The 16614-nt window shown below is 37.6% G+C and overlaps 1 protein-coding gene and 1 long non-coding RNA gene across 2 annotated transcripts; both read right to left on the bottom strand.

The window, feature by feature from the left end:
- Positions 1–3168: 3168 nt before the first annotated feature.
- On the bottom strand, positions 3169–4610 carry LOC149922884 (all trans-polyprenyl-diphosphate synthase PDSS2-like). The gene is made up of 3 exons (XM_090162320.1): positions 4405–4610; positions 3717–4353; positions 3169–3654 (listed from the first exon to the last, which is right to left on the bottom strand). Exons 1-3 carry the CDS (start codon positions 4608–4610, stop codon positions 3334–3336), a joined length of 1164 nt encoding a protein of 387 aa, XP_090018446.1. The 3' UTR covers positions 3169–3333.
- Positions 4611–15127: 10517 nt separating this feature from the next.
- Positions 15128–16614, bottom strand: LOC149922883 (uncharacterized). The gene is made up of 4 exons (XR_016477367.1): positions 16422–16614; positions 16266–16351; positions 15824–16168; positions 15128–15760 (listed from the first exon to the last, which is right to left on the bottom strand). It is a non-coding gene; the product is annotated as an uncharacterized LOC149922883 (long non-coding RNA).

Below are 16614 nucleotides of genomic sequence, written 5' to 3'. Positions count from 1 at the left end.
TTGATTGCTCCTGGAGTGCTCCGAATTTTGATGAGCGTCACCATAGATGCTATGCCTCTATTTCTAATTTAAGCATACAAATTTCCCTAAATATGCTCCTAAAAATAATGTTTCGCATTTGGAAACCACTTTCGTAAAAATTACGTCGTCGCGTGTAGTCCATACTTGGTCCGAGTGGATGTTGAGAGCAGTTTCGGAGCAGCTCAAAGAAAACGGCATTAGTAACAGGAAATTATACATGTATACCCCTGAAATGCCTTAAGATTCATTGCCACTGTGTTGTGAATGCATTTCGAGGAACGAGCCGGACTTAAACTGCATTGAATGTAAGACGAAACACGTATTTTTAAATTAATTGGCTGGCCGTCACTCGAATAATAAACTTATAAGAAAACTGATTTAATAAAACCACGATTATCATACTGAAGTTCTGGGGAATTTATAATGTGCTTCACGAAAATAGTTAAGTTACGGATAAATTTAAGAATTTAAATAGTTACAATAAGAACAAATGAGGAAAGTGAACTTAATCGTCGTAAGTCATGCTCGTTTCTATGGGAATCATCAGCGCCACCACAATCTTCTTTAGTCATTTAAAGTGTATAAGTATATAGTTTCCTGGTAGTGAGGACTTACCACGGGACAGGAATAGTTGCAAACTAAAATCCTACACTGAAGATGTAGGTGAGACCTATCTGGAAATTTGAAGGCTGGAAAGGTGGTATGCACCACTTTGATGCCACGTCTCGCACTCACTTTCTCAATCAAATTGGAGAGCACTGATCGGTCAACGGAGCAGCTAACAAAGTAACAAGATAGCAGATACGTCAACTTTGCCTTAATGTGTTAAACGGCGAGATATAATATTTACCCGTTCTCATCGGTTAATTTCTGTATAACTGATTTCGAGCCGTCATGAGCGAAACAAGTTGTTACTTTGGTATCAACCCCGGCTAAAGAAAGAAATGTATAATCATCCCAGAGGCACAACACCATTAATTTAGTAACTAAAGCAAAACAACTAACCTTTGTGCCTTATTTTAACAAGCATGGATATTTCATCACCCATGTTTACGTAATTGATAATGGGCTTGACTAAAGGCATCCTTCCCTTCATGATATCCATCCAACCCTCGATTGTACTGGTAGATTTCTGAGGAAAGACAACCCGGTTCAACACCAAACAAAAGGTAATTAAATCTAATTTAAAAAAGCCTATCAGCGTACCACAGTTGTCGATAGTTTCCTGGCGTCGTTAACATCTTGAAGGACACGGCTGCTTTTCGTCGAGTTAGAAGAGGTCCCCAAACTTCCCGTCACTACGATGTCCTGTGGAGCGCATCTCACTAAAATTTGTTCATCCGTAGCCTGCTGCACTTGCCGGTCGTATTGGATATACAAGTAATTTTCGTAGCCCAGTGAACCGTCCTGTTAGAAGCGACAAAATTAATGGTTTGCTTGACTAAAACTTAAACACACGGATTAAATTTAAAAATGTTCATCGTGACTTACATTTTCCTCGATGACTTTAGTGCCACATTCGTTGATTCCCACACTGATTCGTAGTTCTCGAGACCCATTTCCATGGACTCTGCATTCCTGAGGGTAACCGCGGGAGTAAATGGCTCCGTAAAATGGGTCGTTCAACATGACAACAGCGAGAAGCATGGTCTGACTGCAGGCAGCGTGAACGGCTAAAAATATATTCTTCTTTAATTCACTATCTCTTCTAACATTGAAAACAAGTTTACATACAAATGAATTTGTTCGCTGTTAATTTGGTGTTAACGGTATGGAAAGTCCCTATGTCATTTGCCAACGTAGCTGACGATTGTATAATCTGTTAAGAGAGAATCATTTTAGTCTTGTCGATGTTTTTCAAGTTAAAATAGCAATTTTTTAAAACGATCTTACTTGATTGATGACAAACAATGTTATCAGCCGCAGCCGGCCTATCTCATCCGTCAACTTCTCCATTCTTCTTCTTTATACACCGCGAATGAGAAGGTCAATAAACTGCTACGTCTTTTTCAATTTTCCAACGAAATAACAGAATATTTCTACAAATCTGTAAAAATGTTACGAAACGTGGTGGTCAACCATGCACGAAAAATGACTTTTATATATAAAAAGAGAAAACCCTTTTTCAAAACGAGTTATTACCGATGACCTTTAACAAGGTTTAAATGCCACTAATACAATCAGAAGAGTGCATAAGGGCTTCAAAATTGAAAGGGATAAAATCTTCAGGGTTCAAGGTCTTCGAGGGAGGTGTTAAAATTAAGCACTTTACTGAAACAGTCAGAATACTAACAAGTTAAAAGGAACCACCTATGGACTGCATTGTAAAGGATGATAAAATTAGCGATTAAGTGATAAGTCCATTAATAGAATACTAACAATCCACATAGCCCTCTCGTTTCTTAAGTAATAATTACGGTAATTTTATGATTAATTTATTTATTATTTAATTTTAAAATTTCATATTCAAACACGTAGGTAACTCAAAACACTCCAGCATGAAAAACATAAATTAAATGGTAAAATGAAAAAAATATCACCTACCTCGATTATTCTTGGAATACGATTGAATATTTTCAAAACTGCATCTTCGAAAGAGTGTATTGGGCGCGAACTGGTGTGGAATGACGACTGGGAAGGAGTGAAAAGAAGCGGAAATCGAAAAGGAAGAAGCGCTGGATCTTCCAGAGTATGTGGCCATCGTTACCCTAAGACAGCGCGTGGTTCGTCATGCGAGTCGAATGCTCTTTTAAGCAAGCGTTCCCTCCAGTTTGGCCAAAAGAAAATCACCGCGAATTTTCGCGGTTATTCCGATTTTTTTACATATATTTCCTCTTCAGACGAAATTACGTCAAAATCTCGGGAAATATTATTAGTTAATAGGTTTGTATTATATTTACTTGGCCAATAAATTTGATGAACCAAATCAACTAAATGATGGTTTTCAACTTTAAAGGTAAGCGTAAACAAACAAAAGACGGTCTGGTTTAAAATAATTATATAAAAATGTAGGAAAAAATCAATAATTTCATATTTATAATCACAGTTTAGCTTTAATTATCATCAAGATCTTGGTCACGATGCCAGCAACTCTGGTATTAGATTAAAACGATTTCGAAAAAAAAACACTTTATTTTCCCCCCTGGAGTGTGGGCGTTTCCTGGATAGGTTTATTTCACTGAATTGTCAGCTCGTGGCCGTAACTGCGTTCGAGAGTCGTTGACCTTTACTTTCGAGTGGTTCGGTCATTGTTTTCGACGCTTCGTTGTCTAGCGCATCCTTCAATCAATGGCTGATAGCTTGATTCCGTGGTCACTCCCTCAACGACTCGACAAGGCGATGGAGCACGTCTCTGCACGGAGATTTATCAAATTCGGCGAGTTTAGATTCGGCTTGATTGACGTACACGCTCAAAAGAGCTTTGGCTCTCTCGATACCTTCCCCGCGAATACAAGCTTGTCGAATTTTCGCAAAGTCCAAATCGTTAATATCATATTGACCATTGCGCCAAATGTAGTCCATTAACTCCGGATTCTGTTCCAAATATAGGACGATGGGAGCGCTGCAGATGTTGAAGGGTGTGGAATCCAATTCGCGTCCCGAGCCCAGGAAAGGTTGTAGTTCGTTACTGACCTGTTAAGAGTTAAGATTTATAATTATTTAACTTAAATAAGAATCAATCGAGCAGCGTATACCTGTAGCGCCAAACCCAAATATTTTCCAAAGACAAACGCAATTTTCTGGACATCGGTGTCGTGTCCACCCAACTCCATGGCGGACTCGCAACTTCTAGCTAGCAGACTGCCAGCCAATAAGTTAATCTTAGCTTCCCATTCCGATCCGGGTTTAGTTTCAGACGGTAAAGGGTTTCCGTGTTTGTCCGTCTCCCCGTAGAAGACGCCGTTAACGAAATCGGAAATTCCGATGGACATTGACTTGAGAACCTTACAGTTCCGTAGCTGACCCAACTCGACGCAAGCTTTGGCGAATACGTAGTCCCCTCCCAAGACGCCGAAGCCGTTAACGGTCTGCAGTTCTTTGGCCGTAGGCAGTCCTTCTATACCGGCGGCATTCAGTACGTCCCGGTTGATGTTTAGGAGAGATCTGTGGATGAGGAAAGCGGCGTGTATCATTTCGCTGATGTTGGCCAAAGACATTTGACGCGGAGATATCCATCCAGCCTTCTTAGCTTCGGAATAATCTTCGGATACGAAAGTGTGTCCCGCGGTTTTAGACAACAAGAGAGTGACGACGGCTCGAAGTTGGAAATTCAAACGATCTTCGTAGAAAAGGTGTCTATAATCAAGGACGTGAAAAGCAAAAGTAGAGTAACTGAAGGGTTGGAATTAGCGGGAGATAACCGGTTATTGTAAGCGCACGTACTTGAGGTGAGAGGAGACGGGGTGCTGAGAGGCGAGGACTTTGTTGAAAAGCGCCGTTAGGTTGCCGTTATTACTGGCTAGCAGACGAAATACGTTGATCTGGGTCAGTAGCCTCTCTTCGCCGATCAATTCTTCCGCCTCGGAAAATGTACGGTTCCACAAGGAAACTTTCTCGGGAATAGTTGGTATACCGTAAACAGTCGACATGCATTGAGCTGCCTGTGGCCAAATGTTTTCTCTCCAAACTTTTCTTAGGGCAATTAAACGCACGCTTTTTTGCGTTAGTTTGTACATTGTTTTTATACCCTTAAAATGAAAATAAAAACGTTTCCTTAGGGAAACTCTTAAACGTCTGTTTTTACTTATAATTATCTTATTGTTATTCAAAATATCGTATTCAGCTAGGTGGGCCCCACGGACCGCTCATGAAGTGGGCCCCTCAAACATGATAGCGTTATAATTGTTAAAGCTGGGCCCTTTGTCTTCTGGCAGCCCAAAATATTAGACCCAGTCCGCCACTGATAATTGTGATGTAAAATTACGCGCAAATAAGGCTGAATCTTGTGTCATTCACAAACAAAAGTAAATTATACCCTTAGACTAGTTATAATAGGCGAAACTATAAATTTATTTTGGTCTTACCCAGCCTTTTAAAATGGGGGAAAAAACCAGGTGAGATCGCTACTCTACTACAAAGAGAAGCTCGAGAATTTTCGTACTGTTCACGCGACGAAACTATCATATCACCGTATTGTATAGAAATATCTATTATAATTTCGCTTATTGCGGTTTAACTTATTAAAAATAATGCATGTTGTGCCGTTAATTTCAAATTGTTTAGTATGGCCTATAATTTTCTTTCTTTCGTCAACCCGACGGAAAAAAATTAAAATCATTCCCACGTCATTCCCAAGAGGCTTAAGCGTTAAAATACTATACTTAAATTGACATTTTATCGTTTAATTACGAATTAATTTCAAATCAAACCAATTTCAAACGCGTATGTTACAATTACGTAAAGAATTTTGATAGCGAAGAATAGAGAAAAACGTACCTTGAGGCGTCAATAGAGTAGTGTATAAACTCGTTGGCTAAGATCTGGAAACACACTAAACTACTTTTACTTTCCAAACGAAACCAGTGAAAGCCCACCAGGAAGTCGCGAAAACGAAAAGGGGGGAACCGCGTTACCGCAGAAGCCAGGGTGAAGCTAAAGAACTTCCTCCCGTCAAAAAATATACGCTGGGAACCGGGGAACTGGACAGAATATATGTAGGTTAAAAACTTCATCTTGTTTTTCTTTACGGGCAACCGCGAAACACCCTCCAGGAAGAGAAAAGCGAAAACTAATTGTGCCTATCTTGAACGGGGAAAAACAACGATGAGATTTCTCGCACATGATCATTATTGCGCAGTTATTTAAATATCCACAAATAGAATGTTAATGTAATATATCGTTTTGTTCGTATTTATAAACGTCAGCAAACGGGAAAAAGACGCGTATTTCTGTAAAGGGGAAATATTCAACAAATAGATTACTAATAGACTCGATTTTCTGAGAGTGTTTTCACCATATCTGTTTAATGTAGTGCAATAAGTATATACTTATTTACTTGAATTTAGAAATGAAAATAAGTAATAATAGTTACGATACATACTATCTCGGCTCCTCAATAAAATAATAGTATTTTCAACCAAGAATGTATTTATTTACACTTAAGGAGAACAGCTTGCATCATTTTTAGTTTTCCCTAGGCAAGAAAAAGTCACTAGCGTGCAGTAGCGGCGCTAAGGTTTTTTCACAGGTGGGCTAAGTATTTTGTGTCCCTTAGCGGGAACCTTGGATTAACCATATTTCGCAAAAGCGAGAAGAGCAAGCAGCTCTCGTCACCTTTACTGGACCCCCTATGACCTTATATCCGATCTGGAGGGGACACGAGCATGTCTGCGGTTTTTCCCTAAGTTCCCCTTTTCTTTTCTTTCTATTGTCCATTCAACTTTCTCCCAATAGCATGACGTCACGCCGTACCTTTGGCCATGGCCGCCATGCCCACTTCAGCCCACCCTTAGCGCCGCTACTGCTAGCGTGATCTTCAAACGCGTCAGTTTTAGGGAATCAATGTCATACCTGGCTGATACATTTTGTAATACACGTGGTAAATTTAAAACCGTGAAGTGGTAAATTTAAATCCGTGAAGTGGTAAATTTAAATCCGTGAAGTGGTAAATTTAAATCCGTGAAGTGGTAAATTTAAATCCGTGAAGTGGTAAATTTAAATCCGTGAAGTGGTAAATTTAAATCCGTGAAGTGGTAAATTTAAATAATAATCAGCTAGGTTAATACCCAAAGCACCACCTTAGGCTTAAGTCATCAAGCGACTTTTGAAGTGGTGTTTTTACATCCTAGGGGGATACCTCTTAAAAGATTTATCAAAAACTTTTGATGTCGCCTGCTTAGAGAAAAATAATACTATTGAATAGAGCAGATTGTTACTACTTTATATCATTTAAATAATATTTTTAGATTTTAAAGATTAATTTAATTTTAATTTATATTAATTTTAATTATTTAAAGGAGACCTAGATGGCCAATGAACTTATTTCTTTGAACTGAATATTGTTATTTATTATACTAATTCATAATTAGCGTATTAAGCATTAACAACCCGAACCTATGGGTAACTTTACCGCAAGGAATAATCCACTACAACCCTATTTCATTCACCCCGTCCATTTATTTAAAACAATTTTTAACAGCAATAAATTAAGAGTGATTTTTATCACACAATAAAATCAATTTCATAGGAACACGATTTCTTAATAAGAAGACAGAAATCCATCTTATTCCCAATACCCGCTTATCAATTTCAAAATAGTTAGTCATATTCTTTAAAAACACAGCGTGGTCTGCTACAGACTCAGAAATATGTTGTCATATGAAGTTAACCTCATTTAAAAAGTTAAATACAGTATTTACACCTTTTTAAAATTCATTTTCGTTGTAATAAATTTTATCCTGTCTTTTTGAAGATTGATTACGTTATGCTAGAGTATAGTACACATTCAAACGTTGGTATTCTTTGCAGTTTGATTCCTAAGGAGATAAAATGTAGTTTAATGTTAATATATCTTTAAGCCTACTCTGCAGTATTGAGTATGGTTCAATATTTTTGTGTACCTGGTTGTGAATGTAATACCCGGAAAAGCAAACAACTGGACCCAAAAATATCATTTTATAAACTTCCCGAAGATGAAGAGTAAAAACACGCTGGATTTTAAATTGTTGGCTAAAAACATCGAAACTCGCAGAAATAAGAAAGCGTTTTTTGAAGATTGTTAACGTTATGCTAGAGTCTAGTACGCATTCAAAGGTTGCTATTCTTTGAAGCTTGTTTGCGTTTTATTCTAGTGATGCCAAGAGAAAGATAAAAATCTATACGGGTAAAGGAACATTTAAAGAAGGTCCTTCGTGGTAGAGCCCGACACCACCGGTTTTTTTTTCGCTATTACTTTTGATCGAAGTTGCGAAGTTGGCCAACGACGAGTAGTCTTATTTCTAACGAGCAGCTCCGTTTTCGCAATGAGCTCATAGTTTAAAAAAATTTAATCTCAAACTTTATTTGTATGGTATGGAAACAGTAGCACTGGTAACTTTTTTAGAATAAATAAATAAATGCACACGTTAGTTACTAGTTCTTTTGTTAATTATTTTTGAAATTTTAATACACTTCAACTTGCTTTTAATGCTTACGACGGCAAACGCCGCCTCCGCTGATTAAAGGCTAGTTTTCACTAGGGCAAAAACGTCGCAATGGTGACCGTTGACGCAAAACAATTGCATTAAGCCTAACTGGGATTTTTTACGTCAACGTTCACCGTCATAGCGTTTTTGTCCTAGTGAAAACTAACCTTAAATTACCCCAAACCCGCCACTACCAAGCGCTATAAAAATAGTCTACGCCGCCGCTGGTAATTTTTAATCGGCGTCGGACTCTACTTTGTGGTGGACCAAGTGGAAAGGGGCCGGGGTAGAGCAAATGTTGAGTATCCTCGACTGTATTGCTTGTGTCGGCAATCTAACAATAAAAAGAACGAAATGATTCACACCTGTGATGAATGGTTTTCAATTAGAATGAAATGAATTAAGTAGAACATATGGAGAAATGGTTCTACAGAGCTTGTTTAAACGAAATAAAACTAAACCTATCGATATCTTAGGACAGTGTGATAATAAGTCTTGATTTATTGTTTTCTTTATCTCGTATTCTATTTTTATATTCTTTGGGTCTTATTCATCTTAAGGGAGTGTAACGCCTACATATGGAAGGAATTAAGAAGTTATTTTGAAGAAATTAAATTATGGAACAATCAACTCTTACATAACTGAAACACATCGTGAAAGGGCAACTATTGCCATGCACTCAAGCCTTCATAGTAGTTTTGACTTCGTTCAAGGTGTTTGTGAAGGGTATATACCTATTAGCGCAGTTCCCATTTGCGCGGTTTCCCAAAAGCGCAGTTCTCAAAGCGCAATGTCCCAAAAGCGCGGTTCCCAAAAGCGCAGTTCCCAATAGCGCGGTTTCCCAATAGCGCGGTTTCACACAACGAATTTTACCGTTTCTTTAAGATGAGAGATGATCAAAATCGTGTTGTTGAGCATGGGCTACGTATCGAGTATGCAGCCCGAGCAGCGTTTTTAACCCGCTTAAACTTACAAGAAATAGTCACTGCGGCTTTGGTTTTTACCCAAAATTTCCGTTTTTGGGTGCAAGCCCCTATGGCTCAGATTTAGTTGATGGAAGCTGATTAAAGGCTAGTTTTTACTAGGGCGAAAACGTCGCGATGATGACCGTTGAAGCAAAACAATTACATTATGCCTAACTGGAGTTTTTTGCGTCAACGTTCACCGCCATAGCGTTTTTGTCCTAGTAGAATTTAAGTGCCCATTCTCCCTGTACGAGAAAAACAAAATTGCCATAAAAAAGGGCAGTGTTGGGCATTTTCGTCAAAGAGCCGCTCAGCTCACTCACCACTCGCCCTCGCTAGTCTAATATCCGCTCACGCTCACTAATTTTTGAGCGGTAAAATCGGCGCTCCTCTCTTTTCACGATTTTTTAAGAGCGCTTTTTTCGATTTCCGCTCATTTGAAAGTCAATATCGGCGCTCTTTTTTGAGCAGTAACATTTGTGCTCCTCTCTTTTCGCTCTTTTAATAGTGGTAAAATAAGCGCTCCTATCTTTTCGCTCTTTTAATAGCGGTAAAATAAGTGCTCCTCCCTTTTCGCTCTTTTTTGAGCGCTGAAATTGGCACTCCTCTCATTTTCGTTTCGCACTCTTTTGAAAAAACATTTTTCCGCTCAATATATCTCATAACAACAAAAGCGCTCACAATGAAAGGAGCGGTGCCCATCACTGAAAAAGGGCCAAACAAATAATTTTTTTTAGAATACGACCAGGTGAAAAAACTAACGTTTAAGGAAAAGGTTACTTTTTGCTAATTGCTAATGCTGAATCGTGTTATATTGTTTATGTCCCACAATGGCAAGAAAATTTTGTTGGGGAATCAAAATTCATAAGCAATACTTTATATCCAAAATAATGTAGAACATGTTACGACCATCTACTACCATATTTGGCTGAAAAATAGGTTTATCAATTTCTGTAACAGCAAAACAATTTTTGTTTTATAAATTTTGATGGACACTTTGTGCACATTTAGCTCATTTCAACAATAAAACTTACATTGAGGGTGAGTTTCCCTGGTCGCCTAAACTGTTTATCTGTGGGAATCTATTTTGTCTCCGAATAGCTGAACTATTTTTTAAGATTTAAGCATGCGTGGAAACCCAGTTTGATGCGTAGGGTCATGACCTTCTTTATGATGATTTTACTGATGATCAGATTTGACTAGAGCTACAGTAAAATTTACCATATGGCAACGCACGATAAAAATATTTTGACTTTAGCAATGTTAGTACTCAAGTTAATTTCCTGCTGAGCAAGGAAAGTAGGAAATGGTGGAAGTCGAGTTTTTCGCCGAATTTCCAGACTTCTCGGCACCCATGACGTCAGAAAATGCGAAGCGTATCATTGGCTAATTGTCTGTAATACATTTCTTAACATCTGGGATTAAAGGGAGGTTGATTTAACACCCAGGAAAAAGTCCTACGCAGTAGTAATTGAAATAGGCATACACAAGCCTACGTAGTAGAAAAACGATATGAAACCGAAGGCGCGCGTAAAAATAAATTTATTTCGATAATAAGCCTAATATTATGATTAAAAACCTCTTGTTTGAAAACTTCTACAAGTAAACAGAATCCCTCCACTTCAGTTCCTTCTATTTTAGGAATAAAACTACAGCTTTGATTTGCCCCAAATTGCTCGTGCTACGGAGGAGAAAATTCGCCAAAAATTTCAGGATTTTGGGGAGCGAAGAAGGTCAGTTTCGGATTCAAAGTTAATACACTTAGGCTTGGAAATTTGTTTCGACAATGACATTTTTGGAAAGAGAACGTCCTGGGCTTCAACACAAGCCCGCATTCATTCGTTTTTATTACTATCAATTTTTCATGCAACCAACACTTTAAGTGATTTTTTAGATAAAACCCTCTGTTGGTTAAAATTAGATCCACCTTTTCTAATTTGTCTAAAAGATTACAATGCCTAATTTTGTCTGAACATCTTCCTACGTAAAGGTTTGATACAAACGCGATATGCCCATTTAAGGAAATTTCCCCCAGCGCTTTAGCTGTGTTTTTTTGGCTTATAGACACATGATTTTCAAGTAGTAACTCGGTACAGTCCACTATTATTCTGATATTGGGAAGCGAATCTAATCTCAACTAGAGTTGTTCCACTTGCTCTTTGGTAGACCAAATTGGTAGGTATTGTTACTTATTTGTTAAAAAAATGGATCCACGTGTTTAGAATTAAGGAGTGTACCCTTGCAAAAACAGGCTTGCCAAAACTCGTTCTGCCTTCCCTTTTCTCAAGTACACCATTTTTACGAAAAATTCTTCCATGAGATTGAGTTGCCTTGGTGGACCAGGTTTACTTTTATCAAATGGGTCGTCCGAATGTCCTCCTTCCCAAAATAAATTTAAGAAAACGCTTCTGACAATAGATATTGATACAAAATCCCAAAATATTTATTCGAAAGAGAACCAGGATTGTAAAATTGTCTTCATCGTTTAAAAACCTTTGAAGAGTAAGCCACTTTCCAAGTTATTTCAGTTTCTTAACTTTCCACGTTATTCCAGCTTGGGTGCTTAAACCGTGCTTTCCACATTATTCCAGTTTTGGTACTTTCCACGTTATTCCAGTTTTGGTACTTTCCACGTTATTCCAGTTTTGGTATTTTCTACGTTATTCCAGTGTCTTCGCTCTCCACGTTATTCCAATTAAACGATATTCCAATTCCACGTTATTCCAGATTTTAAATTTTTCACGTTATTCCAGTTTTTAAATTTTCCGCGTTATTCCAGTTCCACGTTATTCATATTTCACGCTATTCCGCTTCCACGTTATTCCTATTGCACGTTATTCCGCTTCCACGTCATTCAAGTTTTTACGTTTTCCACGTTATTCCAGTTTCTTCGTTTTCCACGTAATTCCAGTTATAACATTACCCACGTTATTCCAGTTTCTTCGTTTTCCACGTTATTCCAGTTTCTTCGTTTTCCACGTAATTCCAGTTATAACATTACCCACGTTATTCCAGTTTCTTCGTTTTCCACGTAATTCCAGTTATAACATTTTCCACGTTATTCCAATTACACGATATTCCGGTTCCACTTCATTCTAGACTTGAAATTTTCCACGTTATTCAGATTCCACGTTTTCCCGATTACACGCTTTTCCGGTTCTACGATATTCCAGTTTCTTCGTTTTCCACGTAATTCCAGTTATAACATTACCCACGTTATTCCAGTTTCTTCGTTTTCCACGTTATTCCAGTTTCTTCGTTTTCCACGTAATTCCAGTTATAACATTACCCACGTTATTCCAGTTTCTTCGTTTTCCACGTTATTCCAGTTTCTTCGTTTTCCACGTAATTCCAGTTATAACATTACCCACGTTATTCCAGTTTCTTCGTTTTCCACGTTATTCCAGTTTCTTCGTTTCCACGTTATTCCAGTTTTAACATTTTACACGTTATTCCAGTTTCTTCATTTTCCACGTTATTCCAGTTTCTTCGTTTCCACGTTATTCCAGTTTCTTCGTTTCCACGTTATTCCAGTTTTAACATTTTCCGCGTTATTCCAATTACACGATATTCCGGTTCCACTTCATTCTAGACTTGAAATTTTCCACGTTATTCAGATTCCACGTTTTCCCGATTACACGCTTTTCCGGTTCTACGATATTCCAGTTTCTTCGTTTTCCACGTAATTCCAGTTATAACATTACCCACGTTATTCCAGTTTCTTCGTTTTCCACGTTATTCCAGTTTCTTCGTTTTCCACGTAATTCCAGTTATAACATTACCCACGTTATTCCAGTTTCTTCGTTTTCCACGTTATTCCAGTTTCTTCGTTTCCACGTTATTCCAGTTTTAACATTTTACACGTTATTCCAGTTTCTTCATTTTCCACGTTATTCCAGTTTCTTCGTTTCCACGTTATTCCAGTTTCTTCGTTTCCACGTTATTCCAGTTTTAACATTTTCCGCGTTATTCCAATTACACGATATTCCGGTTCCACTTCATTCTAGACTTGAAATTTTCCACGTTATTCAGATTCCACGTTTTCCCGATTACACGCTTTTCCGGTTCTACGATATTCCAGTTTTTACGTTTTCCACGTTATTCCATTTTTTACATTTTCCACGTAATTCCAGTTCCACGTTAATATTCCATACCGGTATGAAATTTTTAGTTGAGGAAACCTCAAAGCTAGGATACCGGTACGAAATCTTTAGTTGGGAAAACCTCCAGGGATACCGGCATTAAATCTTTATTTGGGAGCTTTTAACATTAATTAACTAAGAGTTAATTTTCATAACACAGATCAATTTCATAATAACGAGAAAGAAACTAAACGCGCAACGTGATCACCGACAGGCAGCGTGACAGATACGTCTACCTGACTATAACGAGCAGCTTCGCTTACGCTATATTAGACAATTAGACATGATCACCCGCACCACTCAAAGATCTGTAGAGATGACCTGTAGAAGTATAGAGGTAGCTTTATCGTGTACAATATAAGCTACGACAAGTCATTTCGAGAGGTGGCTTAACCTCTCTGTTATTCGTAGAACAAAACTCGAAGACAGATTAAATTTTGTCTCCTAGTTGGTGCGTTGTAGCGTCAACAACTATCTAACAAGACGGCCCAGGCCGTAATATTAGTTCCACATCAGTGTATTAGAGTGGACAAATATATACACCCTTAGTAGACACAGGTAGGCAAACTAATACAAAAGCTAATGAGGCTACGTGATTTATTATCTTTTTATAAATATATTGCCACCCTAAGTTAAAGAGTGGATGCCGTCCACCATCAGCTGACCCGGGTGGGCAAACTAATAAAAAATCTGTTGGGCCCATGTGATTTCCTATTGTTTGAAATAAAATTCACCATCCTATGTTAAAGAGTGGCCACCGCCCACCCTCATGAAATCAACTTTTTTTTCTGGTAACTCTCCCTTTAAGGGGGTTGGTCGGAGGGGGCGGAAACTAACGGCACTGCGTGCGCGTTAACGAGTTCTATCGAATGAGACCAACTGTTTTTTTTTCGGTCACTCTCCCTTTAATAAGAAAGTGCCACACTTATTTATTACTTCTGACCATACACGATTTCGATAAGAAAGTGCCACACTTATTTATTACTTCTGACCATACACGGTTTCCATAAGAAAGTGCCACACTTATTTATTACTTCTGACCATACACGGTTTCGATAAGAAAGTGCCACACTTATTTATTTCTTCTGACCATACACGGTTTCGATAAGAAAGTGCCACACTTATTTATTACTTCTGACCATACACGGTTTCCATAAGAAAGTGCCACACTTATTTATTACTTCTGACCATACACGGTTTCGATAAGAAAGTGACACACTTATTTATTACTTCTGACCATACACGGTTTCGATAAGAAAGTGCCACATTTATTACTTCTGACCAAACACGGTTTCGATAAGAAAGTGCCACACTTATTACTTCTGACCAAACACGGTTTCGATAAGAAAGTGCCACACTTATTACTTCTGACCAAACACGGTTTCGATAAGAAAGTGCCACACTTATTATTATTATATAATATTATATGCTCTCTGCTGCAATGTCTAACGGATCTATCTCTCCTGCCTTTACGGGCACTACTAGTTAACAATCTACTTGTACCGCTATAGAAAGTGCCACACTTATTTATTACTTCTGACCATACACGGTTTCGATAAGAAAGTGCCACCAGAGAGTGTAAAGATTATGAGAGGCGTCTCTCTTTCAAAAAAGCGTACTAACTTTTTTTTCCTCAATAATGTCCACTACTACCGTAAGAGCGATGGCGCCACCAGTGGCGCCGTTCTCACAGCGCGTGCGTTTCGATGTTAGGTTTAAAAGAGACGCAAGAACTTTCCAGATTTTTAATGCTAGTTTTACAAGGTTTTTAAATAATTTAGTATGTCTGGGGTATATTGTTCCGTTTTAAATTGTAAAATATCGAAAACAAGAAATCCTTGTCTTTTCCAAAGGAAAAAGACTGGTAAATTCGCATTTTCATTAGATAGGCTTATTGGCATATTAACTTAATATAAATTTTAGTTCTATTTTGTGGCTGAAAAATGTAAATAATGATGGGCTTACAAATAAAACTACGGAATATTTACACGTTAACCATAGAATTTGCGCGAATCATTTCATTGATGCCAGTTTCATGAATATTAGAACTAAAAATAGACTCACACCATCCGCTGTGCCAACAATTTTCAGTTTTAAAGACTCTACAACATTGGAAATTTCAGAAAATGGTAATTTCAATTCAAGCTTTGCTACTCCTCTGGGAAGATCTAAAGGATAATTTTGGTTTTAAGTTTTTATTATCGGACAGGATTAGCCAATCTTTTGTAGATAATTAATTTTCTTGGATCTATAAGACAGAAAGGAGGCAACCGTGATCATCCCAATCCACAACAATTTCGAGCTGCATACCGGGCTACCTCTGTGAATAATCTCTTGAAACCACCGGATTCTAATTGCATTGATGATTTTAAACATTGACACTTTTAAAACTGCAGCTCCAGAACCGGATGAAGATTTCTCCAATTTTGAAAATCTTGTAGTCTCGCAAAGCCAGGGGCAATGTTCCGATGAAGACTTAGAATTTTGTAATTCTATTGAAAGTCCAAACCTGCTAAAACGAAATGTTCTTAGTTACATTTCAGGATATCTAATTCACCGCTGCTACTCAAACCTTCAATGCTCTTCTTGCATAAGTCAACTCAAAAAAGACAATCCAATTGTTGACCCAACAAATCTGCTCTTTTACTTTAAAGCTTTCAAAACAGCAAAGAATTCTTCTTTCGGCAGCCTCATCGTACCAACTGATAGTTTCTTCAAATTTGTAATGGAGACAAATGAAGTATTTGACACCAGTTTTAATCTTTTATCGCACATGACAAATATTAAAGGACGTTTGGAGAGATTCATCATTCAAAGAATTGACAAGAAATATTTTAAAGCTAATGAAGATTCTCCATGTGCAACTGCATACCAAAACATGATATCTTTTTTCATAGAATTCTGCATACATAGTTCCCTTAAAAAACAAGATATCAACCATGAATACATGAAAACCCAGAAAAGATAGATAGGAAACTGTTAAAAATACAACATTAATCAGAATCTCATTTTACCAACTTCAATGTTTCCTCGTATTATTTTTTATACCGCTCTGTTCTCGTTAAGCCTCGGCCATTTCATAAAATTTCCAATGAATTTCCTTGGTTAATCAAACAAATTAATTCTTTTAGTATCAAAATATTATAAATAGTCCGCTTTCTTGTACTTACGTTTCTTTATTTTTCATGGAATTGAATTTTATTAATTTTAAATTAAAATTAGCATAATTCAACTATGTTTAACAGTCATGAAAAATACTTTCCGGATGTTTACAAAATTAAAAAAAATTCCAGTAGCGACATCGTGTGTCGGATAGTATCGTAACCTCTCCTATGGGCGCGCGCTCTCAAAATCTTGTACGAA

Source organism: Leiobunum rupestre, chromosome 11, assembly GCF_980474605.1.
Source record: "Leiobunum rupestre chromosome 11, qqLeiRupe1.1.hap1, whole genome shotgun sequence".
Lineage (NCBI taxonomy): Eukaryota > Metazoa > Arthropoda > Arachnida > Opiliones > Sclerosomatidae > Leiobunum > Leiobunum rupestre.
The sequence above is the reverse complement of the archived record's forward strand: the minus strand, read 5'-3'. Positions and strand labels throughout refer to the sequence as shown.